We start from the raw sequence: 19,707 nt of genomic DNA, 5'->3' as shown, positions 1-19,707 counted from the left end.
AGGGGCGGCTAGTGATTGAGCCACCCCTACAAATGCCTCCATATATATAGCTCTGATTTGTAGGGGCAGCTCAATCACGAACCGCCCCTACAAATGACCCACATATAAAACAGCTGCAGTACCTTCTTCCTTCTCGGGTCACTCACTCCAAACCCATGAAAGAACGGTGGGGAGGCCTTGGGAACCTCCCAAAATTGCTCTACTAAGGGGGGAAGGTTTTGGTCTCAAATTCTTTGGTGGAGAGGTTGTAGAAGGTAAGAAAATGCTATTCCACACTTTTTTTGAAGTTTTAATGGTTGGTTAGTGAGTAATTAGTTTTTCTCTCTCTTCTATGGTGCTTGAGCTACTTATGAAGCAAATTAGACCCAAGTTTTAAATGTACTAGGGTAAATTAGGGAGGGGAACAAGATCATACCCTTATTTGGTCCATGTTTCTTGATTTTAGTGAACAATTAGTTAGTTTTATGCATGTTCCATATGCATGTAGATCTAGATCTAGGGTTTAGTTTTTTTATTAATTTTATTTTTTGTAAATTTATGTTTGATAAAATTGGACTAGGGTTTGTATGAAAGATATTGGGTAAAGTATAATTGTTTCTAATTGTTGTCTTTGAAATTGTTTATTGTAATCAATAAATATGTATTTTAATTATTTATGGATAAATGGGCCATTAATTAATTTTCCTCTACCATGGTGTGTTTATATGCTTCATGTAATTATATTAGATTTATATTCATATATATCTGAAGTATATACAATTATTCTCAAGTAATTATTAATTTGATTCATTTTTTTTATATATATCTGAATAAGTAGTCATTTAATGTTTGTTTTGTTGTTGTTGTAAAAGATGGAGTACAGGAACTCTTGGATGTATGGTTCGTTAAGGTTCAAGGCAGGTTTCCATGAAGAGGTGGATAAATTTATTGAAGCCGCAAAGAAGCACGCAATGACATTGAAAGAGAATAAGGATACAATTATTTGCCCCTGTAAAGATTACAAGAACCGTATGGCATGGACAGATGTGACTATTATCATATCACATTTGATTATGCGAGGATTTGTTGAGGACTACACAGTGTGGATTCATCATGGTGAAACGGTTATTGTTAATGACGAGGATGAGGAGGATTACGACGACGAAACCATAGAATCCCTATCCCAATATTCAGTAGAGCTTGATGCACGAATGTATTTCGAGTTTGGCAATGAACAAGGTGATGATGCTAGTGGTTGGGATGGTAACGACAAAGGTGGTGCCAATAATGATGGTGGAGCACGTGTCGGGGATGAAGATGATTTGGAGGACATGATTTGAGCCCTTGGACCAGAGATTTGACTAAATAGCCCGAATGGTCTAGAAAATTTGGAAAGGGTGACAAAAGCATTGAAGGAGACTGTGTATGGTGTTGAAAAGGGTTGTCCAACACATTGGACATTGCTACATTTTGTGCTTGAGCTGCTCATCCTGAAGGCTAAGTACGGCTGGTCAGACTATAGTTTCAATGATCTATTGCATCTCCTATCATGGGTGCTGCCACAACCAAACTCAGTTCCCGCCAACATATACCAAGCGAAGAAGGTCATAAGTCCATTGACAATGGGGGTTAAAAAAATCCATGCATGCCCCAACCACTGTATACTTTTTCGTGGTAAAACGTTCAAGTCACTGGATAAATGTCCCTGGTATGGGGTTAGCTAGTACAAGAACAATGACCTTTACGGTGGGGACAAAGCCTCCATGAGGAAAAAGAGGAATAAGAAGGGAACAAAAAAGGTGGTACAAGAATCTCAGTCCCTAGAGGACACTCCATTAGGCAATGATGCAAAGCGGAGAAGAATTCCTGCCTTGGTAATGTGGTACCTGCCAGTGATCAACTGCTTGAGACGTATCTTCCTAAACCCTAAAGAAGCCGCACTCATAACATGGTGGGATGATGAGCGCAAGGTGGATGATGATAAGATTGCACACCCGGCTGATTGTAGTCAATGGCAAAGGTTTGATGAGAAGCACAAAGAATTCAGCGATGGCCCAAGGAATGTATGGTTTGCCTTGAGCACTGATGGAATGAATCCCTTCAATGAGAGAATGAGCGACCACAGCACATGGCCAATGATCTTGACCATGTACAACATCCCAACATGGTTGTGTCAGAAGAGAAAGTACCTTCTCCTCACTATTCTTATTTCTGGCCCTAAACAACCAGGCATTGATATAGACGTGTTGCTCAAGCCTTTGATGCAAGAAATGGAGAGGCTGTGGAGGCATGGGGAGCAGATGTATGATGTGTTCTGAAAGGAGGACTTCATATGTAGAGCAATAATATTTGTTACTACCAATGATTACCCCGTGCTGTTTGCTTTGTCTGGACAGATCAAAGGAAAGACGGGATGCTTGGTTTGCTTGGATGGTACTACATGGGTGTACCTGGATGCATCCAAGAAGATAGTTTACCTAAGGAACCGATGCTTCTTAAAGACAAGTCATAAGTACCACAACAAATTGTTCTTTAGATTTTATGACAACGCCCTAGAGATTGAACCCCCTCCGGAGAGACGTCATAACGGAGAACACATGTACAGAATGGTGAAAAACACACGCGTCGTCTATGGAAAGAAGAATCCAGATGGGACGAATAGAGATAGAAGCACACCTCCTATCGAAGGTGTACCTTTCAAGAAACAATCGATCTTCTTTCAGTATCTGCCTTATTGGCCAGACTTGGAGGTCCCCCATGCCATTGATGCTATGCACGTGCGGAAGAATATTTTTGAGAGTCTCATTGCTACCTTGATGGACATAGGCAAGTCAAAGGATGGTTTGAAAGCACAGAAAGACATGGTGTAGCTAAACGTGATGCCATAGCTTCACCCGGTACCTGAGGCTAATGGAAAATACACTCTGCCCGTGGCATGCTTCAACCTAACACCAGACGAGAAGAGAGCTATATGCACTTTCCTGAGGGGGATCAAAGTCCCGACTGGGTTTTCAGCAAATGTGAAGAAGCTAGTGTCGATGAAGGACTTGTCAATAACATACTACAAGGCTCACGATTGCCATGTGATGCTGACATTGTTTCTACCTATTGCAATCAGGGCTATAAAGCCAGAGTTCTTGAAAATGGCCATCACCCGCATGTGCTACTTCTTTTCAAAGATCTCACAGAAGACGATTGGCAAGCAAGAGCTGAGTGACCTACATGAATTTGTGGTGGAGACACAAAACCAACAGGAGATGTGTTTACCTCCTACTTTTTTTGATATAATGCCACATCTCATGATTCACATGGTTCATCAGATACAGGCGCTGGGCCCTTGCTACTTGCATAAAATGTGGTCCTACGAGTGGTTCATGTCGGTTCTAATTTGATACATGCATAATCGAGCATACCCAGAGGGCTCCATGATAGAGGGTTACAGTACTGAAGAAGTCATCGAGTGCTGTCAAGAGTACCTAAAAGTACAGAAAGGGATTGGTAAACCCGATTCTCATCACAAGGGTAGGCTGGCTGGGAAGGGCACCAGTGGTAGAAAAGTGTTCATCGACCATGATTACAAAGAGGTGAGTCGGACACATTACAGTGTCTTACAGAGTATAAACTGATGCAACCGTACATTGATGAACACTTGGCTATCATTATGGCGGAGAGAAATGGTCGTTCGGATGATTGGGTCATGAAACAGCATAAGCAACGACTAACTACATGGTTGAATGACCAAAACATACCGCCTGGAGAAACCATAGACTCTATTACCATCAGTAGGTTGGAGGAGGGGCCATCGAGACAGGTGACATCTTAGAATGCTTATGATATCAATGGGTATACGTACTATACCAATGTAAAGGATAGTAAATATGTGAACCAAAATAGTGGGGTTCGAATAGAGGCTCTTGATGGATTGGGGCAAAAGATCCAATACTTTGGCATCATTGAAGAGATATGGGAACTTGACTATGGAAGGGATATAACGGTGGCCCTGTTTCGATGCCGCTAGATCAAACAACACCAACTGAACGAGATCGGATTGAGAGTCCTAAACCTCAAGAATCTAGGCTACCAAGATGACCCTTGGGTGCTCGCTTCACGTGTCGCACAAGTTTTCTATATGTCTGACCCACAAAGTAACCTCCCTCCAAAGAAGAAGACAAAGCACGTGGTTGCCTTCGGCAAACAACACATTATCGAAGTTGATGGCGTGGACGATGTTGAAGCTTACAATAACTACGATGAGATGCCGCTATTCACAGACTTTTCTAAGAAGATCAGTGTTGTGGAAAAGAACCTACCCAAAGACATATTGCCATGGGAATGAAAAGGTGTCAAGGGGAAGTCGTTACAGCAGGCTAGCTAGTTGTTGAACGTGGAGTGTTTGTGTAAGTGTGTGTTTGTAAGACTTCATTTATGCATACGTGTGAGACTATATATTTATGTATGTGTGTTAGACTATATATTTATGTATGTGTGTTAGACTTCATTTTATGCATGTGTGTGAGATTACCCTTTGCAACATCCAGATGAATCTATTTCAACATCCACTCTATTACTACTAAATCTTTATAAAATCACTTAACACTTTATGAAATGAAGAAATGGCCAAATAAAAGTAGGAGATAGTAAAATTTATAACTAGTCTTTCTCCCTCATACTAGCTCCAAATGTGATGATTTTTTTTTCTAAAATTTTCTAAAATCATGCCCTATCTAGTTACTGTGTTGATTTGGTCATTCTTTTCATTTGACAAAGTTTGAGCAATTCAAATTTTCAAATTTAAAAAAAATGACAAGTTCTAACGAGATTTTCAACCATTAAATGATTTCAGCTGAAAAAGTGATGAGTACCAAAGTTGTATAACTCATCAAGATCTACAGCTTTTATTTTGGTCATTTTTTTATCTGACAAAGTGATAATAAACATTGTTCACAAATCAACATTTCTCTCGTATAATTCATGAAACTATGAGTCATATGTGAATTTGCATACAATGTTTACTAATACTTTGGCACATGAAGAAGTGACCAAAATAAAAGTTGTAGATAGTGATGAGTTCAACAACTTTTATGCTCACGACTTTTATTGTTGAAATCATTTAAGGTTTCAAAATCTTGTTTGAAGTTGCCATTTATTGAAATTCAAAATTTCAACTATTCAAATTTGGTCAAATAAAAAGATGATCCAAATAAAAGTTGTACATATTGATGAGTTCTACAACTTTGGTATGCATGAGTTTTTCAGCTGAAGTCATTTACTCTTTCAAAATATTGTTTCAAGTTGAAATTATTTGAATTTTAAATTTTGTATCGTTTAAACAAAGTCACATGACAAGATGACCACAATAAAAGTTGTATATGTTGATGAGTTATATAACTTTTATGTTTACAATATTTTTATTTTAGGTCATTTAATGTCCTAAAATTATAGTCGAAGTTTTAAAATTCAAATTTTAAAAATTCAAATTGTAGTCACATGATAAGATTGAGTTATGTTTGTAACTTTTATGACTACAATTGTTTTTATATATATTTGTTCATATATAGAATAATACAAAATATTATATACATTTACTTTGTGTTTTTGTGATTTAAAAATTATAGAATTAATAATTTAATAAAATAGAAATGCATTTATAGGGGCGGCTAGATCAAGAACCGCCCCTACAAATGCATTTGTAGGGGCGGCTGGATTAGAAACCGCCCCTAGAAATGCAGTTGTAGGGGCGGCTGGTTCAGGAACCGCCCCTACAAATCGTCCTGAGTATAAAATCAGGGGGTGCTCAGGTGAAAATGTGTTGGCGCTCTCTTCTTCCTCCCGACGCCGTCAGGCTACCTAAGTGCAGGGCGACGACTTCGGCGGTGGCTGGCCCTCCGTGCGGCGGCGGCCACCCTTGTCCTCCTCCTCTTCCTTCTCCTCCTCCTCCTGGTCCTCCACCACTCCCCTTCCTCCTCGCGACGCAAGGCCACAGGTTAACGGCGGCCTAGGGTTTGGCGCGCGGTGTTCTCCTCGCCTCCGCGCGGTGTCCTCCTCGCCTCCTTGCCGGTCGCCGCCCCCCACCTCCCCCAACCACTCGTTGAGACCTCGACGATCACTCGCCTCGCCACGGAGCCGACAGTGGCCTTGAGTGAGCACGATGCCTGATTTGTGACCGGATCTGGGGCATGTGCACGCCGGGCAGGAGGTGAAGACTGTGCGAGTGAGGACGGTCTAGCTGAGGTAGGGATTGATGGTGGAGAGGCTTGGTGCGCTGCGAAATGATGAGGTAGGCTTCTAGCGTCTCACAATTTCTTTGTCAAAGTTCTTGTGATGTTTTGTTCTTGGTGACCCTCATCGAGGGCGTAGTTGACATGAATACATGTTAGGCTAGATCGATGTGGTCACTGGTGCTACGCGATTTAGTAGTGTATTTCAGATTTCAGTTAAAACTTAAATCTATTCTTAACAAATATGTAACATCAGGATGCCATATATTCACCTACTGTGAAATATTGAGCAATAAAAAAGTGTATGGCACAGACATGAAACTAGAAATCTATGCAATGCTGGTCAGGTAAATGACCAGAATAGATAACATTTCTCCAGGAAGAACAAAACAACAAAAAGAAGAAGAAAAAAGCTGATAAATATACCTGTTGACTTTAATATTGCCATCAAATATGCTATTTCTTGTGCCACAAGCAATGCATTTGTGGAGCTATCGTGAAAAAACTCTAGGGTGATCAAGTATCTGTCTGCTGTGCAGATCATGTATCTGCTTATTCTGAGATGTTAAGTGAAGTGTTGATAGTTCTGTCTCTGTCTCAGAACCTAACTGCTCGATATGGAGATTGTGTCTTTTCAATTTTGCTCCGGTGCTGACCTCAACAAACTCATATTTACTAGTTGTATCTTGGAAAAAGAAAAAAGAAAGTTTCACAACAAATAAGACTGATTTCCCCTGTTCAACTAAGATTCATTGATCAATCCCAGCCCAAACACACTAGAGCAAGCACAACTCCCCTAACACCCACAATGATTATTAACACTATCAAATTGGAGGCAACTGTCTTGAGTCATGACTCATGACCTAGATCAAACAATGACACCCGGGAATGACAAATGTCCCCAGCTCAGAATCAATCTGAGTAACGCCAACAATCTCTCTTCCATAATCAGCACTGTTGACGACATCTGAATCGATCTGTTTTATGTTAAACATACCTTCCTTCTAAAGTATCTAAGATGATCGAATTAGATTGTTTATTTTTGCTTAGGACTCTAACTTGTTTGTATGTTTAAGAGTGAAAATGATTTATGTAATTAGAGCATGTATGTGCTGTCCTAATGTGGATTTAAGTACTAAAATGCATAAAAGAATATTTGATTTGTGTGCTTAAAAAATTCTTGCTGGTATAGTTTTGGTTAGAAAAAATGTATTCATACTTTAAATGACCTTTTATGTGAACCTAGACCATATAAAAGTTGTAGATAATTTAAGTATCTTTGCTGTCCTAAAAATTTCAAGATTTTATCCTATCTGGTTTGGGAGCTATGAAATTTTAAAGTTTGCTATCAGGATTTTGCAGTGTGCTGTACAGTTTTAAGATTTTGTATAATTCGACCATGTTAGCTTAAAAATTAGCTCCTGTTGATAACTAAGTAGTTGTAGTGTTTTTCATAAGATTTCTAAATTGTTAAAGAACAATATTTTTGGTTGGCTAGAACTCCAGATATGAATTTCTAAACTTTCCTGTTAGGTTGTGTCTATGTCTGCGCAGCAATGCTTCTTTATTCTTTTCGACCCTGTTAACATAAAAATCATGTCTGTATTATAACTAGAAAGATGTGTAGAACTTCAAAAGCTTTCCAAAATGTTAAAGAACAGAGTTGTCCGTGATCTAGAACTCTGGCTATGATTTATCCTTTCTACTGTACTGCTGTTGTCCTGAAATTTTAGATCTTGTAATTACATGATTTGCCTATTTGTATAGCTTCAATAGAGCATGGTTCCTATATGTGGGCTGTAGACGGTATATAGTTTTCAAACTCCAACTAATATTGTTCTCTAGGTTTAGACTAAGCTTTATTGTTTGAGAAGTTGAGTTAATTAAACTGTAGGGTGAAGCAAATGTCTTTCTTTTACACAGCTGTTTTCAACTTGTTGTTAATGCTTGATCAAGTTAACTTTGCTGGTTTCTACTTCTGTGGATCCTTGCTTTGTTATGTCCATCCAAATATTTTAATGGTTAGCATAGAGTTAAGTTAATACACTAAACCTGTTGTGTAGAGGTTCAGCTTATGAAACTATTAAGTGGTCACCTGCAAATTTAATCTAGTAAAGGCTTTTCTTTCTGGTTTGTTGATCTTGCTTAGGCCGACTATGTTTTTTTGTGAAGCTAGAATATGCTTGCTTATATTATTGCTTTGTTGCTTGCTGGCACGAATCAATTTGCTATTATTAAGTGCAAGTGGCATCCATTTCAGCGAAAGCGTACTATTAACTTTTTCTGTTTCGTCATGGGTTCCTGTTTTAGCAATTTGAGTAATGGAATTTAGCCTGGCAACTATTAGCTGGTCTGTTTGCTTGTCAATTTTAGTTTCATTTTTTAGTAGCTATCTCTATTTGTACCTCTCTCTCTCTAGTGTGTGTGTAACAGCACCAAGGCTGCTCGACCAAGCCTGCTAATCCGCCAGGCCATCTCTGGTGTGTGCGTAGCGGCAGCAGCAAGACTACTACTACTATACTGAACTACTACTACTACTCTACTCTACTGAACTACTACTACTCTATCTACTCTACTCTCTTCCCTAGCTGCTGGTTGCAACTCTTAATTACTGGCTGCTACACTTCTCTACTCCTCCTCTACTCTACTCCTCTACTATTACTCTATCTACTATTATTCCTCCTCTACTCTAATCCATTATTTACCATATCTAAGTTACTAGATTTTGATCTATAGGTGTCTTCCAACCATGTGGCAGCAGTCAACTGTTTTTTGGGAAGCAGTTGCTGCTTTTTTTTACACATTTTCCTCTCTATGTTTGCTAAGCAGCTGTTGCTTTTTTTGCCAAATCTCCCCTCTCCTCTCCTCTCCTTTGTTTTACCGATGATGAAATTGTCCAAGTCCATACATTATATGGAATATGAGCTGATGATCAAGAACTTACGAGGAACTTGGCATCATTAGCAGCCGCCCCTACAATGCCTTCTCCTCTCTTCTCTGTTATGATGCCTTGATGCTCCAAGTTCAAGATCAGATGATGATTGACATGTTTCTGAGGCCTCTACTACTACTACTACTCGTTTTTTATTATATATTGTTGTTTTATAGGACTACTTTGGTTTATAGACCTTTTTATTTCTTATACCTTCTCGCGTACCTAAAGCACACTTTCTTGCATCTATTAGAACAAAGCGCGAAATAATGTCGCGAACACCAAACAGTGCAGCCCGATGCCTCGAGCATGATGAGCAGCCAACCTATGAGAAGCAAGCACTAGAGGACTAGCTTACTCAGGAATAGTTTGATAACGAGGTAGAAAAGGATCTAGAAGTGATGCTTACACAGGAGCAGTGTGACGAGGAGGAAGGGGGAGCAGGAGAGGCTGCTAAAGGCGAAGAAGAAGAGGATGATAATGATGATGACTCAGAAGAGGGATATGAAAGTCCCGAGGATCCTTTCCCACGTGAAGCCAGAAGGAGGCCAACGGAGAAAGATTTGGACAAGGATTTTGACCCGAATAAGGAGGTAGGGAAAAAGCCTTAACCTATAAATTTTGCTAAAGCTTTGGTTGTGTTACCTTTGCTAACACTTTGACCTATCGTATATACAGGTCCCTCCTGAAACTCAGAAAAGATGATGTCGACATCTGCGACATCTCACTGGACAAGACAGAGTAGAGGAAAGGAGAGTAGAGGCAACAGCCATAGAGACGGATCATGATGCCTCTGCTCCACAACCTCAAGACACAACCATGACTACAAGCCTAAGAGGAAACGAGGGGATAGAAAAGGAAATCTATATCCAGATAAGGCATTCTATGTGATAACGGAGGTTGGGCCAGCAGGGGAGATCCTTGAGCCGAAGAAATTAAGAGGACGATTCCGTAATGCGATCGGGGCCCTAGTAAGAGATAAATTGAACCCAGCAATCCCTAACTGGAAAGTGGTACCAGAGAACAAAAAGAATGAACTATGGGATTGGCAGCTGAAGCTCAATTTTAGATTTCCGGAGGGTAAGCATGAACTAGTAAAAAAATGCTTTTAGGATGATGGGAGAGTCATTTCGACGTTGGAGGTCGGAGCTCAACATGAAGTATATCCAAAAGGGGTTAACTCCCTTCAACGAGTTCGGCAAAATAACTCCTAGTCAATGGGAGGAGCTCGTGGCTCAGAAGACTTCACCAGAGGCATTGGAGCTTAGTGCCCATTACACCGAGCTGATGAAGAGGAACAAACACCACCATCATCTAGGCTCCGGTGGCTACTATGCCAAGGAAGAGCAGTTTAGGAAGATGGACAAAGAGGCCACGATTGTTGGGAATATCGATGTGATGAATTTGAAGGTACGCTCACGGAATTAGATATATGCAAGGAGTACAGAATCATCCGGCGGTAATCTTAAGTTTGATAAGCCGGAGACCCAAGAGGCAGTATCAAGGATACTAAAATATGCTGAAGACAAGGAGAAGGGCTCATTCAATCCTTCCAGAGAGAGGGACGAGCTTAGCCTTGGCTTGGGAAATAAGAAGCACACAGGCCGCACTAGGGGGCTAGGGAAAAGGACGACCTGAAAGCAAGGTTTCAAAGAGGACAGGCACATGTACAAGAAACATGGCAGAGACCAAGAGACTAGTCTTGAGCTCCAAATGAAGGCTCTAGTTACGAAGGCGCTGGAGGAGCAAGGATTGTCTATGGAGCCACGGATATTAGTGACGCCGCTGGGAGAACTGGCATTAGTTGGCAGCCCTCTGAAAGTTCCTAGCAGCCAAGGTTCCACTATAGCCACAACCCCCATCGATCGCATACAGGAACCAACTAGTTACACCTTGGTGTTTCTCAGCGGCTGGCAGAACACTATGATAGAGGTGGTAACGGGTGTGGCACATCCTCCCAGGGGCTTACACCACAATAATAAGATACCGCCAGACTACACTAGGGTCGAGGTGCATACAGTGAAGCCTGAGTTCATGCAATGGACGATAGACTACGCAACTCCCAAGGGACTGGTGTTTCTTGGAGACGTTATGGGGCAGTTCATCCTCTAGCACAAACGGGACATTATATTGACTGCTTCTTCGCCGCCTCCCCCTCTCCCAAATTTGGAGCGAGTTGTTGAGGTCGGGGAGATATTTTCACCGTCTCATGACCACCACATTCCTGAGATGCCACATTCTTCCCCGCCTCCTAGTGAGCATGTGCCTGATGAGATGCCACAACCTTCTCCAGCTCGTACCGAGCAAGTGCATGATGAGATGCCACCGTCTTCTCAACAAGCATAGCCGATACATGAACAACAAGTGCCTCCTAAAGAAGGTCATGCACAAGAAGATAAGGACGTGCCTGAATGGGAACTTCAAAAGAAGCATCCAATCACCATAAGGTCAGTTTATGTTCCGATGAAAGACGTCTCGTCGGTGTCTAAGTGGTATTCCCATGACCAGCTCAAGCCTGAGAACCAAGTTAAAAAAGTCCCATTACGGGGTTCTGAGGAGGCCGTCACTAGCAAACTCCACCAAATTGCAAAGCAGTATCCAAATATTGATGCCATCAAATGGTCGAAGGATTGCCTGAAAACATATGAAAGAGGCAAGCCCTTCCTACCAAACCAGGACATCCAGCGCCTACCACTTGGAATGAGAAGGTTCCATGATTGGTACTTGCGTGTTCTCCCAACAAGCATAGATCTCATACAAGCATGCTTCCCCACTGGCACATTTGGAAGCCTAGCTGGGAAAATTGTCTTTGACTTCAATGACATGCACACATGCTTTCACCTGAGAGAAATGGAGATGAATCTAATTCACACGTGATGCCTGTAAGTCCTTGTCCTCCCGATATGATATAAATGTAATATTTGAATTTTGTTGTAACTAACCCACGCCGTGATTTGTAGAATGCAAGTGCACATTGTCAAACAAATGCCAAGTGTGAAAGCCGGGTATCTAGACCCTCAAGCTATAGCCCAAACAAATTTTAATTACCCTAAACAGTGGACACTGGATGCCAAAGAGCTAGCTACTGCAAAGACTCTTCGGGAGAAAGAGCGCATCCATACGGCGAAACTAAGCGAAGAGTCCCTTAAGGTTCCGGCATACATTGCCCTGACTTTCAAAAATATCCAACAACACTCTACTATGTGGCTACCATACAACTTTGAGTAAGTTCAACTCTATACTTAAAGCTTTGTTCGATATATTTTATTCGATGCAAAAGAGCTTATCTAGTTCTATGATTAAATCCATGCAGCAACCACTGGATTTGTATAGCCGTCGATGTCAGGAGGAGCATGGCATGGGTCTTTGATTCAATAGATAGGGACCCGGTGATATACAAAGACTTCATATCGATTCTCAAGACGTATACATATCGACAATTCTCATTAGCTTATATATTTATATACGTACTTGTAATGTTCACTTTTGGATTCTAACAAGTTGTATTTGCTAAAATAATTTGAACAGAGCATTTAGGTTCTATGTCACTAATCATCACGGAAGGCATGATCCAGCAAGGAAGAAAAAACCGGCTATAAAAATACTATGTGCGGTAAGTGTAACTTACTTCTTCAGTACTCCGTTAGCTGTCAAAAGCATTACATAACATTTTCATATACAAAACACACAGTGCCCCAAATAGAACCCTGGGAGTGTACATTGTGGATACTATATATGTTCTATGATGAGTAACACTGGTGCCTACAGGAGACACCCCTTAAGGGTAAGTTTGAACCTCTTCACCCGTAGTATGAAAACTTCGTACATGGTATGAAATACTAAACCGAAACTTATTCTCTTGTAGTGGAGAGAAGAGAAAGGAATGAAAAGAGACCCATACAAGGATGATCAACTCTTAGAGCTCGTCGGCGACCTTTTCAAATTCATATTGGACCAGATTGTACACGTTAAAGGCGCCTACCATGACCAAGAGTCTGAGTTAGGTACAAATCCTCAGTACCAATACCTTCGTAAGACTGAAAGGCTAGCTCTAGGACGTTGGTAACAATGTGTATGGAATTTGTATATTTAATGATGGATTGTATATATTCTTGTGAATTGGACTTGTAATTATAGTTTATATAATACTCTTGTGCTTGTAGTTGCGGTCGCGGGGCGTTCGGCAACGCGAACGCGGTTCGGAACGTTGGTCGCGGGGCGTTCGGCAACGCGAACGCTGGTCGCGGGGCGTTCGGTAACGCGAACGTTGGTCGCGGGACGTTCGGCAACGCGATTTTGAATTGTAAATTTGATTTTTTTTTTGCGGTAAAACGTACTGTAGGTGCGGTTCTAGATTATACCGCCCCTACAAACAGGTATTTGTAGGAGCGGCTGGTACTACAGCCGCCCCTACAAATCAATTTGTAGGGGCGGCTGGTAATACGAGCCGCCCCTACAAATCGATTTATAGGGGCGGCCTGGGAACCGCCCCTATAAATGCATGATTTGTAGAGACGGTTCGGTAGGGGCGGCTGGCCAAACCGCCCCTACAAAGGGTTACGAGCCACCCCTAAAAATCGATTCTGTAGTAGTGAATATCCCTAGAATATCATCCATATCCATACACATTGAATTGATGATATGGTTATATACATACCATAACATTAGAATAATAGGAACTCGGATTACTGAAACTCAAAGCATATGAGGAAAAGCTGAATTATGGATGGATCAAATAACACACTATCTATGGAAATGAGTATTGGTTTACGGAAAAGAATCCAAATATACTTTTAATACCAATCAATATTCACTAAGATAAAAATAAAGTATTGAATGAACTCTTCCTTGGTGTTAAGGTAGGAACTTAGAATAGTCATGGACTATAAAAAACTCCTGATGAGCAAGTTCCACTAATTAAGGAACTTAACTAATGGTTTCTCTTGATGGACACTTGGACACTTGGACATACGAGTTTTGAGTCCGTTAAAATTGTTACGATATCCTCTAGAATAACTTTGTGGCCAGTCCGTGAAATATTTCGAAATCCATTAAAGTCATGTCATCTCAAAGAGAAGTGATAAACATCGATCTTATATGGTTGATAATTCGTTCTCGACCAACGTGGAGTTACAACTGGCACGTCGTTTGCCGGCAGTTTAATTCTAAAAAATTTGTGAACCATGCATGCATGTAATCTTTCTGCATCATCGTCACTACGAATTCACATTTGGGATCGATCGGTTGGCCGGTGCTCTATCTTCAGAACCGCAGAACATGCAGCGAACAGGGTTTCGATTAATGTACGTGGAAGGAATTCGGGTTAGTTGATGGTTGCTTGCCCCAGAAATCTTCTTAACAGATCGATCATTCTATCTATCAAACTGCGATCAACTAACACACCTTGCATTGCATCCATGATTAGTTCCAATGCCAAAGTCAGAGGCCTAGCTTGGAACACACTATCGGTGCATCTGCAGCCATGTGCTTCGATGGAACACGGATTCGTGTGTTCTGACTGGCCTCTCTGACACAAAGCAATCAGGATGATCGACCATCATACCCCTATCAACACCCTCCTGTGATTAATAATACTAATAAATTCTTGCTCATTCGGTTAGCCACGCCGCGCCTCTTCCTCTAGTCTATCTAACTATTTAAGCACGGGCCTCAGCTCCCTGACGCCTTGCATCTCATTCCATCCACAAGCTCAGCTCAGAACGTATACGTACGTCCATTGCACAGCCACACCTCGCTCGTCCTCACGAACACACCCCTCGCCATTCTCTGCATTGCCGACGTCCATATATGGACACGTCGTCCAGATCCCTGATCCTGTGCACAGTCGTCCTCGCAGCATGCCTTTAGGCTCGCCGCCGCCGGCTGGTCTCAGGGCACCGCGACGTTTTACGGCGATGCCGACGGCTCCGGCACCATGGGTAAGATATTGTGTGTGTGTGTGTGTGCGCGCGCGCGCGCGCGTGTGTGTGTGTGTGTTGTATTGCTGTACAATAGCTGTACACATTTTGTATACTAATTAATCCAATCAATGCATACATGTGTATGTATTTAGGTGGCGCATGCGGGTACGGCAACCTGTACAACGCCGGGTACGGCATTAACAACGCGGCGCTAAGCCAGACGCTGTTCAACAACGGCGCGTCGTGCGGGCAGTGCTACCTCATCACCTGCGACAGGTCACGGCCCGGTGGGCAGTGGTGCAAGCCGGGCAACCACCAACCTGTGCCCGCCCAACTACGGGCTCCCCAACGGCGGGTGGTGCGGCACGGGCCGGCCCCACTTCGACATGTCGCAGCCGGCGTGGGAGCACATAGGCGTCGTGCAGGGCGGCATCATCCCCGTCCTGTACCAGCAGGTCACGTGCACCCGCCAGGGCGGCGTGCGCTTCAGCATCGCTGGTTCGCAGTACTCTTCCTGCTCGTCAACATCCAGAACGTCGGCGGCAGCGGCGCCGTGGGCGCCGCCTGGGTGAAGGGCGACAAGACGGGGTGGATCCAGATGTCCAGGAACTGGGGCGCCAACTGGCAGGCGCTGTCGGGCCTCGTCGGACAAGGGCTCAGTTTCGCCGTCGCCACCACCGGCGGGCAGTACCTTCAGTTCATGAACGTCGTGCCGGGGTGGTGGCAGTTCGGCATGACCTTCAGCACCAACAGAAATTTCGCCTACTAAAACATGCATGCAAAGCATGCTTCGTTTCGCCATTTCTTGCGGCTCGGTCGGTTGAACGTGGCGTGTGCGTGCTCGTGATTTTGACAGAGCAGCTGCACTTGCCGTTGCATCCTTGGTGGCCGCCTGATGACTGGCTTCTTCCCTACGTGATGCTCCGACTGCAGGAGGTGCGCGCCCATCTATAATTTCAAACTTCGTCCTCTATATATGTATTTTGTTATCTTCTCACAGACGTTTGTCGTCCCAATTCCATTTTTAAAAACATTGTGTTTTTTGAGTCTTAGATTAATATATAAGTGCATTATTGTGTGTGTAAACTTTATATGTAAGGCCATGTTTGGTTCTCTAGTCTATGGACTAAAAGCTTTAGTCCACTTTAGTCCATGAACTAAAAGTGGACTAAACTGGTGTTTGGTTTCTTGAACTAAAATGGACTAAAGTGGAGAGAGAGAGGGCAATAAATGAGAGGCATGGGTGTCCCCAACACCTTTTAGTCCAGTTTTGTGGACTAAAGGATTTTAGTCCACTTTTAATCCATGTGTTTGACTATTTAGTCCAACTAAAGTGCAAATTTTAGTCCAAAATGCTTTAGTCCATGGGAACCAAACACTCCCTAAGTACATTGTGTAAACATTGTGCTATTTGGAGATTTATTATTGTAATTGGGTCAAAAATCATCATCACTATATTCAAAATACCTATTGCCTCCGACCCAATAGCAAAATACGCCACATTTTTGGTATACTGGTAACCAACTTATTAGGGTACTATTTTTATATAGAAATATATTTGTAAGGCCTGGAACAGTAAAGTATAGCATATACTTAAATTTCAAACACAAGTCCACAAAGACATAGTTTCTCCGTCCCTTTTTAACTATTGTTCTTATATATCGTACCCAATTTTAATCAAATATATACAAGAAATTATTAATATTTATGGTGTATAATAAGTATCATTAGATTATCATTGGATATATTTTTTTATAATACCTTTATTTTGATTTAAAATTGTTGCTAATATTTTTTATAAATCTAGTCAAACTTAACAAGTTCGATGACATGAAAATCTAGATGACACTTAAAAAGGATAGAGGGAGTAACTTCAGCAAATATCCACCAAGAAATAATTCCGTATGCCACAAAACATATATGAATAAACAAAGTTTACAAATTTCATTGCAGCATTCAAAACAGACTTATTTTATTAGATAGAGTAAGGCATACGAGCTCACCAGGTTACTTACCGAACATAAAGCGGAAGACCTCCATGTACGTGACAGCATCTCTCTATCAAATAATTGTCCCTCTAGCCATTAACAAAAATAATAGCGTCTGTGACCAGATCATTTTCACTGTAGCTATAACAACATCGTGGAAGCCTTTTTGTTTGGGTTGGACATACATGACAATTTTGTGGTAGATTATGTTATAAAGTCTCTATTGTTTTGATATAGTTAGACTTTGCAGATACATTGCAGACGACATAGATGAATAAGATTGTGCCTTTTGGGTTTCAAGTAGGTGCTCGTTCGAAAATTAAAATACCATTTTTTTCCATTCCACGGTGACCTAGCTTATTTTCCTTACAATAGGCGTGGGTCCAGTTCCTAGAAGCTACAGTACAAGTTATATGGAACTATATATGCAGTTTTATCTATATTGTTTTTTTTCTGAGTGAAAATAAATGACTATAACTTATTATATCATCTTAAAGTGTAAACATGCATGTCAACGATAAATCCCCTGGACCAATTATATTCACACCCTCAATAAATTGAATTGAAATTAACCACCAATTGGAACTAACTAGCTCTATATATTACCATGGAACTAACTAACTGATACCATGGAACTAACTAGCTCTATATATTATCATTTATAAGAAACTGCTCTGCTGTAATTAACGTCACATGATCACCAATCAGCGTCTCATGGGGAAATTCTGTTGGACTTTATCAATTAATTGATTATTAGTAGATTTCTGACTTTGAGCTGCGTGTGTCGATCTGATGCCAGAGGAGTAGTTTTAGAAAGGAATGATCGCTGTTCATTCGTTAGCTTCTGAGTGGTAATTACAGATTGCATTGGTTTGTTAGTTGAGTCTTACCAAAGTAGCTAGCAAGGTGTTTCAGATAAGAAACGACGGTAGCAACTAAATGAGCAACCATAGGATGATCCGATAAAAAATTAAAATGAGAATGAATAGTATATATATATACCACTTAATTAATAAAACAATAATTGAACCAACTGACAATACATTGGTGTACATACATACATATATGTTCAGATCGTCGTAGAAACTAACTCGACAAAATGTGATCATGCACAGATAGATCAAAATCCAGATCAACCCACATTACACCATCATTAGGTCAACTGATTTTGATCAATTCAATTTTTCAGAGGCAGGCCCGGTAGTCCGGCACACGCACTGACATACGCACATGCAATTATGCGCGGTAGCTAGGTTCCGAACGTAGTAGTTAATAGTCAAACTGCGCGTTGGTGGCGAATGTCATGCCCAGCACCCACCAGTCCGGCACGACGCTGTTGATGTACAGCGTCTGGCCGCCGGTGGAGGTGACCATGAAGGAGAGCGCCTGGTTGAGGACCGCCTTGTTGCTCTGCCATTGCGCTCCCCAGTTCCGCGTCATAGCAATCCACCCGGTGTTGGTCCCCTTCACCGACATGGACTGGATGGACCCACTGCCGCCGACGTTGGTGATGAGAGTCAGCTGGAAGTACTGGGACCCGGTGATTCTGAACCGCACGCCTCCCTGCCTCGAGCATCGCACCCTGCAAATTAAACCCATCACCGTTAATTAATTAATCTATTGCTAGAACTAGAGTGACGAGGTTTGCCGGCCCTGTATACATAATTACATATATATGGTGTAGCGAGCTATAGCTTACCGCTGGTAGAGGACGGGGATGATGCCGCCGCGGTACATGCCGATGTTCTCCCATGCCGGCTGGGACATGTCGAAGTGGGGGCGCGGCGGGCCGCACCAGCCGCCGTTGGGGAGCGCGTAGTTGGGTGGGCACAGGTTGGTGGCCGTGACGGTGACGGTGTTGCCGGGCTTGCACCACACGGACTGGGTGGCGTCGCACTTGATGGTGTAGCACTGGCCGCACGAGGCGCCGTCGTTGAACAGCACCTGGCTCAGCGCGGCGTTGAGCACTCCATAGCCCGCGTTGTACAGGTTTTCGTACCCGCACGCGCCACCTGCGTCGACGTACGAAGAATTCAACCAAACCAACGTAACTGTGAGTATCAGCAACAAGCTTGCCGCCGCAAGGCTAGCTGCATGGAAATCGGGTGATGAGCTCGCTCGCCACGAGTGCCCACGCAGTACGCTCTATATACGTACCCATGGTCCCGGAGCCGTCGGGGCCGCCGTAGAACGTCGCCGTCCCACTGTTCCAGTAGTCCGCCATTGCCGACGTGACCAGCAGCGCAAGGACGACGACCACGGCCAAGGGTTTGAGCTGCGCCACCGTGGTGCCCATCTCGATCTGTCGCTTGTATCGATGGCCGGCCGATCACCAGAGCGACGAACTGAATAGCAGCTGCGATATACCTAGTTGGGAGAAAGAGAGAATATATGACCGAGAGTATAGTAGATCAATCGGGACTATTGATCAATGGCGGATGGATTGCGACGCCCATGGCATGCAGTACGGCTTAAATACCATCAGGGAGAGCAGCCGGTTGCAGCTGGGGTGATCATCGGAATGATGGTCGTTGGCAGGGAATATAGGGGCATGATTGATTGCACGGCGCGTACGTTCCTCTCCTGGTGCTTGGTGGGTCATATTAGCTGTTGGCGAAGCTCACATGCATGCATGCATTCATTATGCAATAACGAAAGCGCGCGCCAAT

At 42.6% G+C, this 19,707-nt stretch overlaps 1 protein-coding gene and 1 pseudogene across 1 annotated transcript; one reads left to right on the top strand and one right to left on the bottom strand.

Moving 5' to 3' along the window:
- The first annotated feature begins 14,937 nt into the window (after window positions 1–14,937).
- Window positions 14,938–15,819, top strand: LOC136488288 (expansin-A31-like; annotated as a pseudogene).
- A 2,488-nt stretch (window positions 15,820–18,307) lies between these two features.
- Window positions 18,308–19,334, bottom strand: LOC136488280 (expansin-A28-like). The gene is made up of 3 exons (XM_066485271.1): window positions 19,196–19,334; window positions 18,738–19,050; window positions 18,308–18,620 (listed from the first exon to the last, which is right to left on the bottom strand). Exons 1-3 carry the CDS (start codon window positions 19,332–19,334, stop codon window positions 18,308–18,310), a joined length of 765 nt encoding a protein of 254 aa, XP_066341368.1.
- Window positions 19,335–19,707: the final 373 nt, after the last annotated feature.

Source organism: Miscanthus floridulus, chromosome 1, assembly GCF_019320115.1.
Source record: "Miscanthus floridulus cultivar M001 chromosome 1, ASM1932011v1, whole genome shotgun sequence".
In the NCBI taxonomy this organism is placed as follows: domain Eukaryota; kingdom Viridiplantae; phylum Streptophyta; class Magnoliopsida; order Poales; family Poaceae; genus Miscanthus; species Miscanthus floridulus.
The sequence above is the reverse complement of the archived record's forward strand: the minus strand, read 5'-3'. Positions and strand labels throughout refer to the sequence as shown.

Bases quoted from the DNA above. Each gene is read 5' to 3' on its own strand.
- LOC136488280 (XM_066485271.1), bottom strand. From the start codon at position 19,334: ATGGGCACCACGGTGGCGCAGCTCAAACCCTTGGCCGTGGTCGTCGTC. The intron at 19,051-19,195 runs GTACGTATATAG...ACGTCGACGCAG, and splicing joins CGACGGCTCCGGGACCATGG to GTGGCGCGTGCGGGTACGAA. The intron at 18,621-18,737 runs GTAAGCTATAGC...TTTAATTTGCAG, and splicing joins ATCCCCGTCCTCTACCAGCG to GGTGCGATGCTCGAGGCAGG.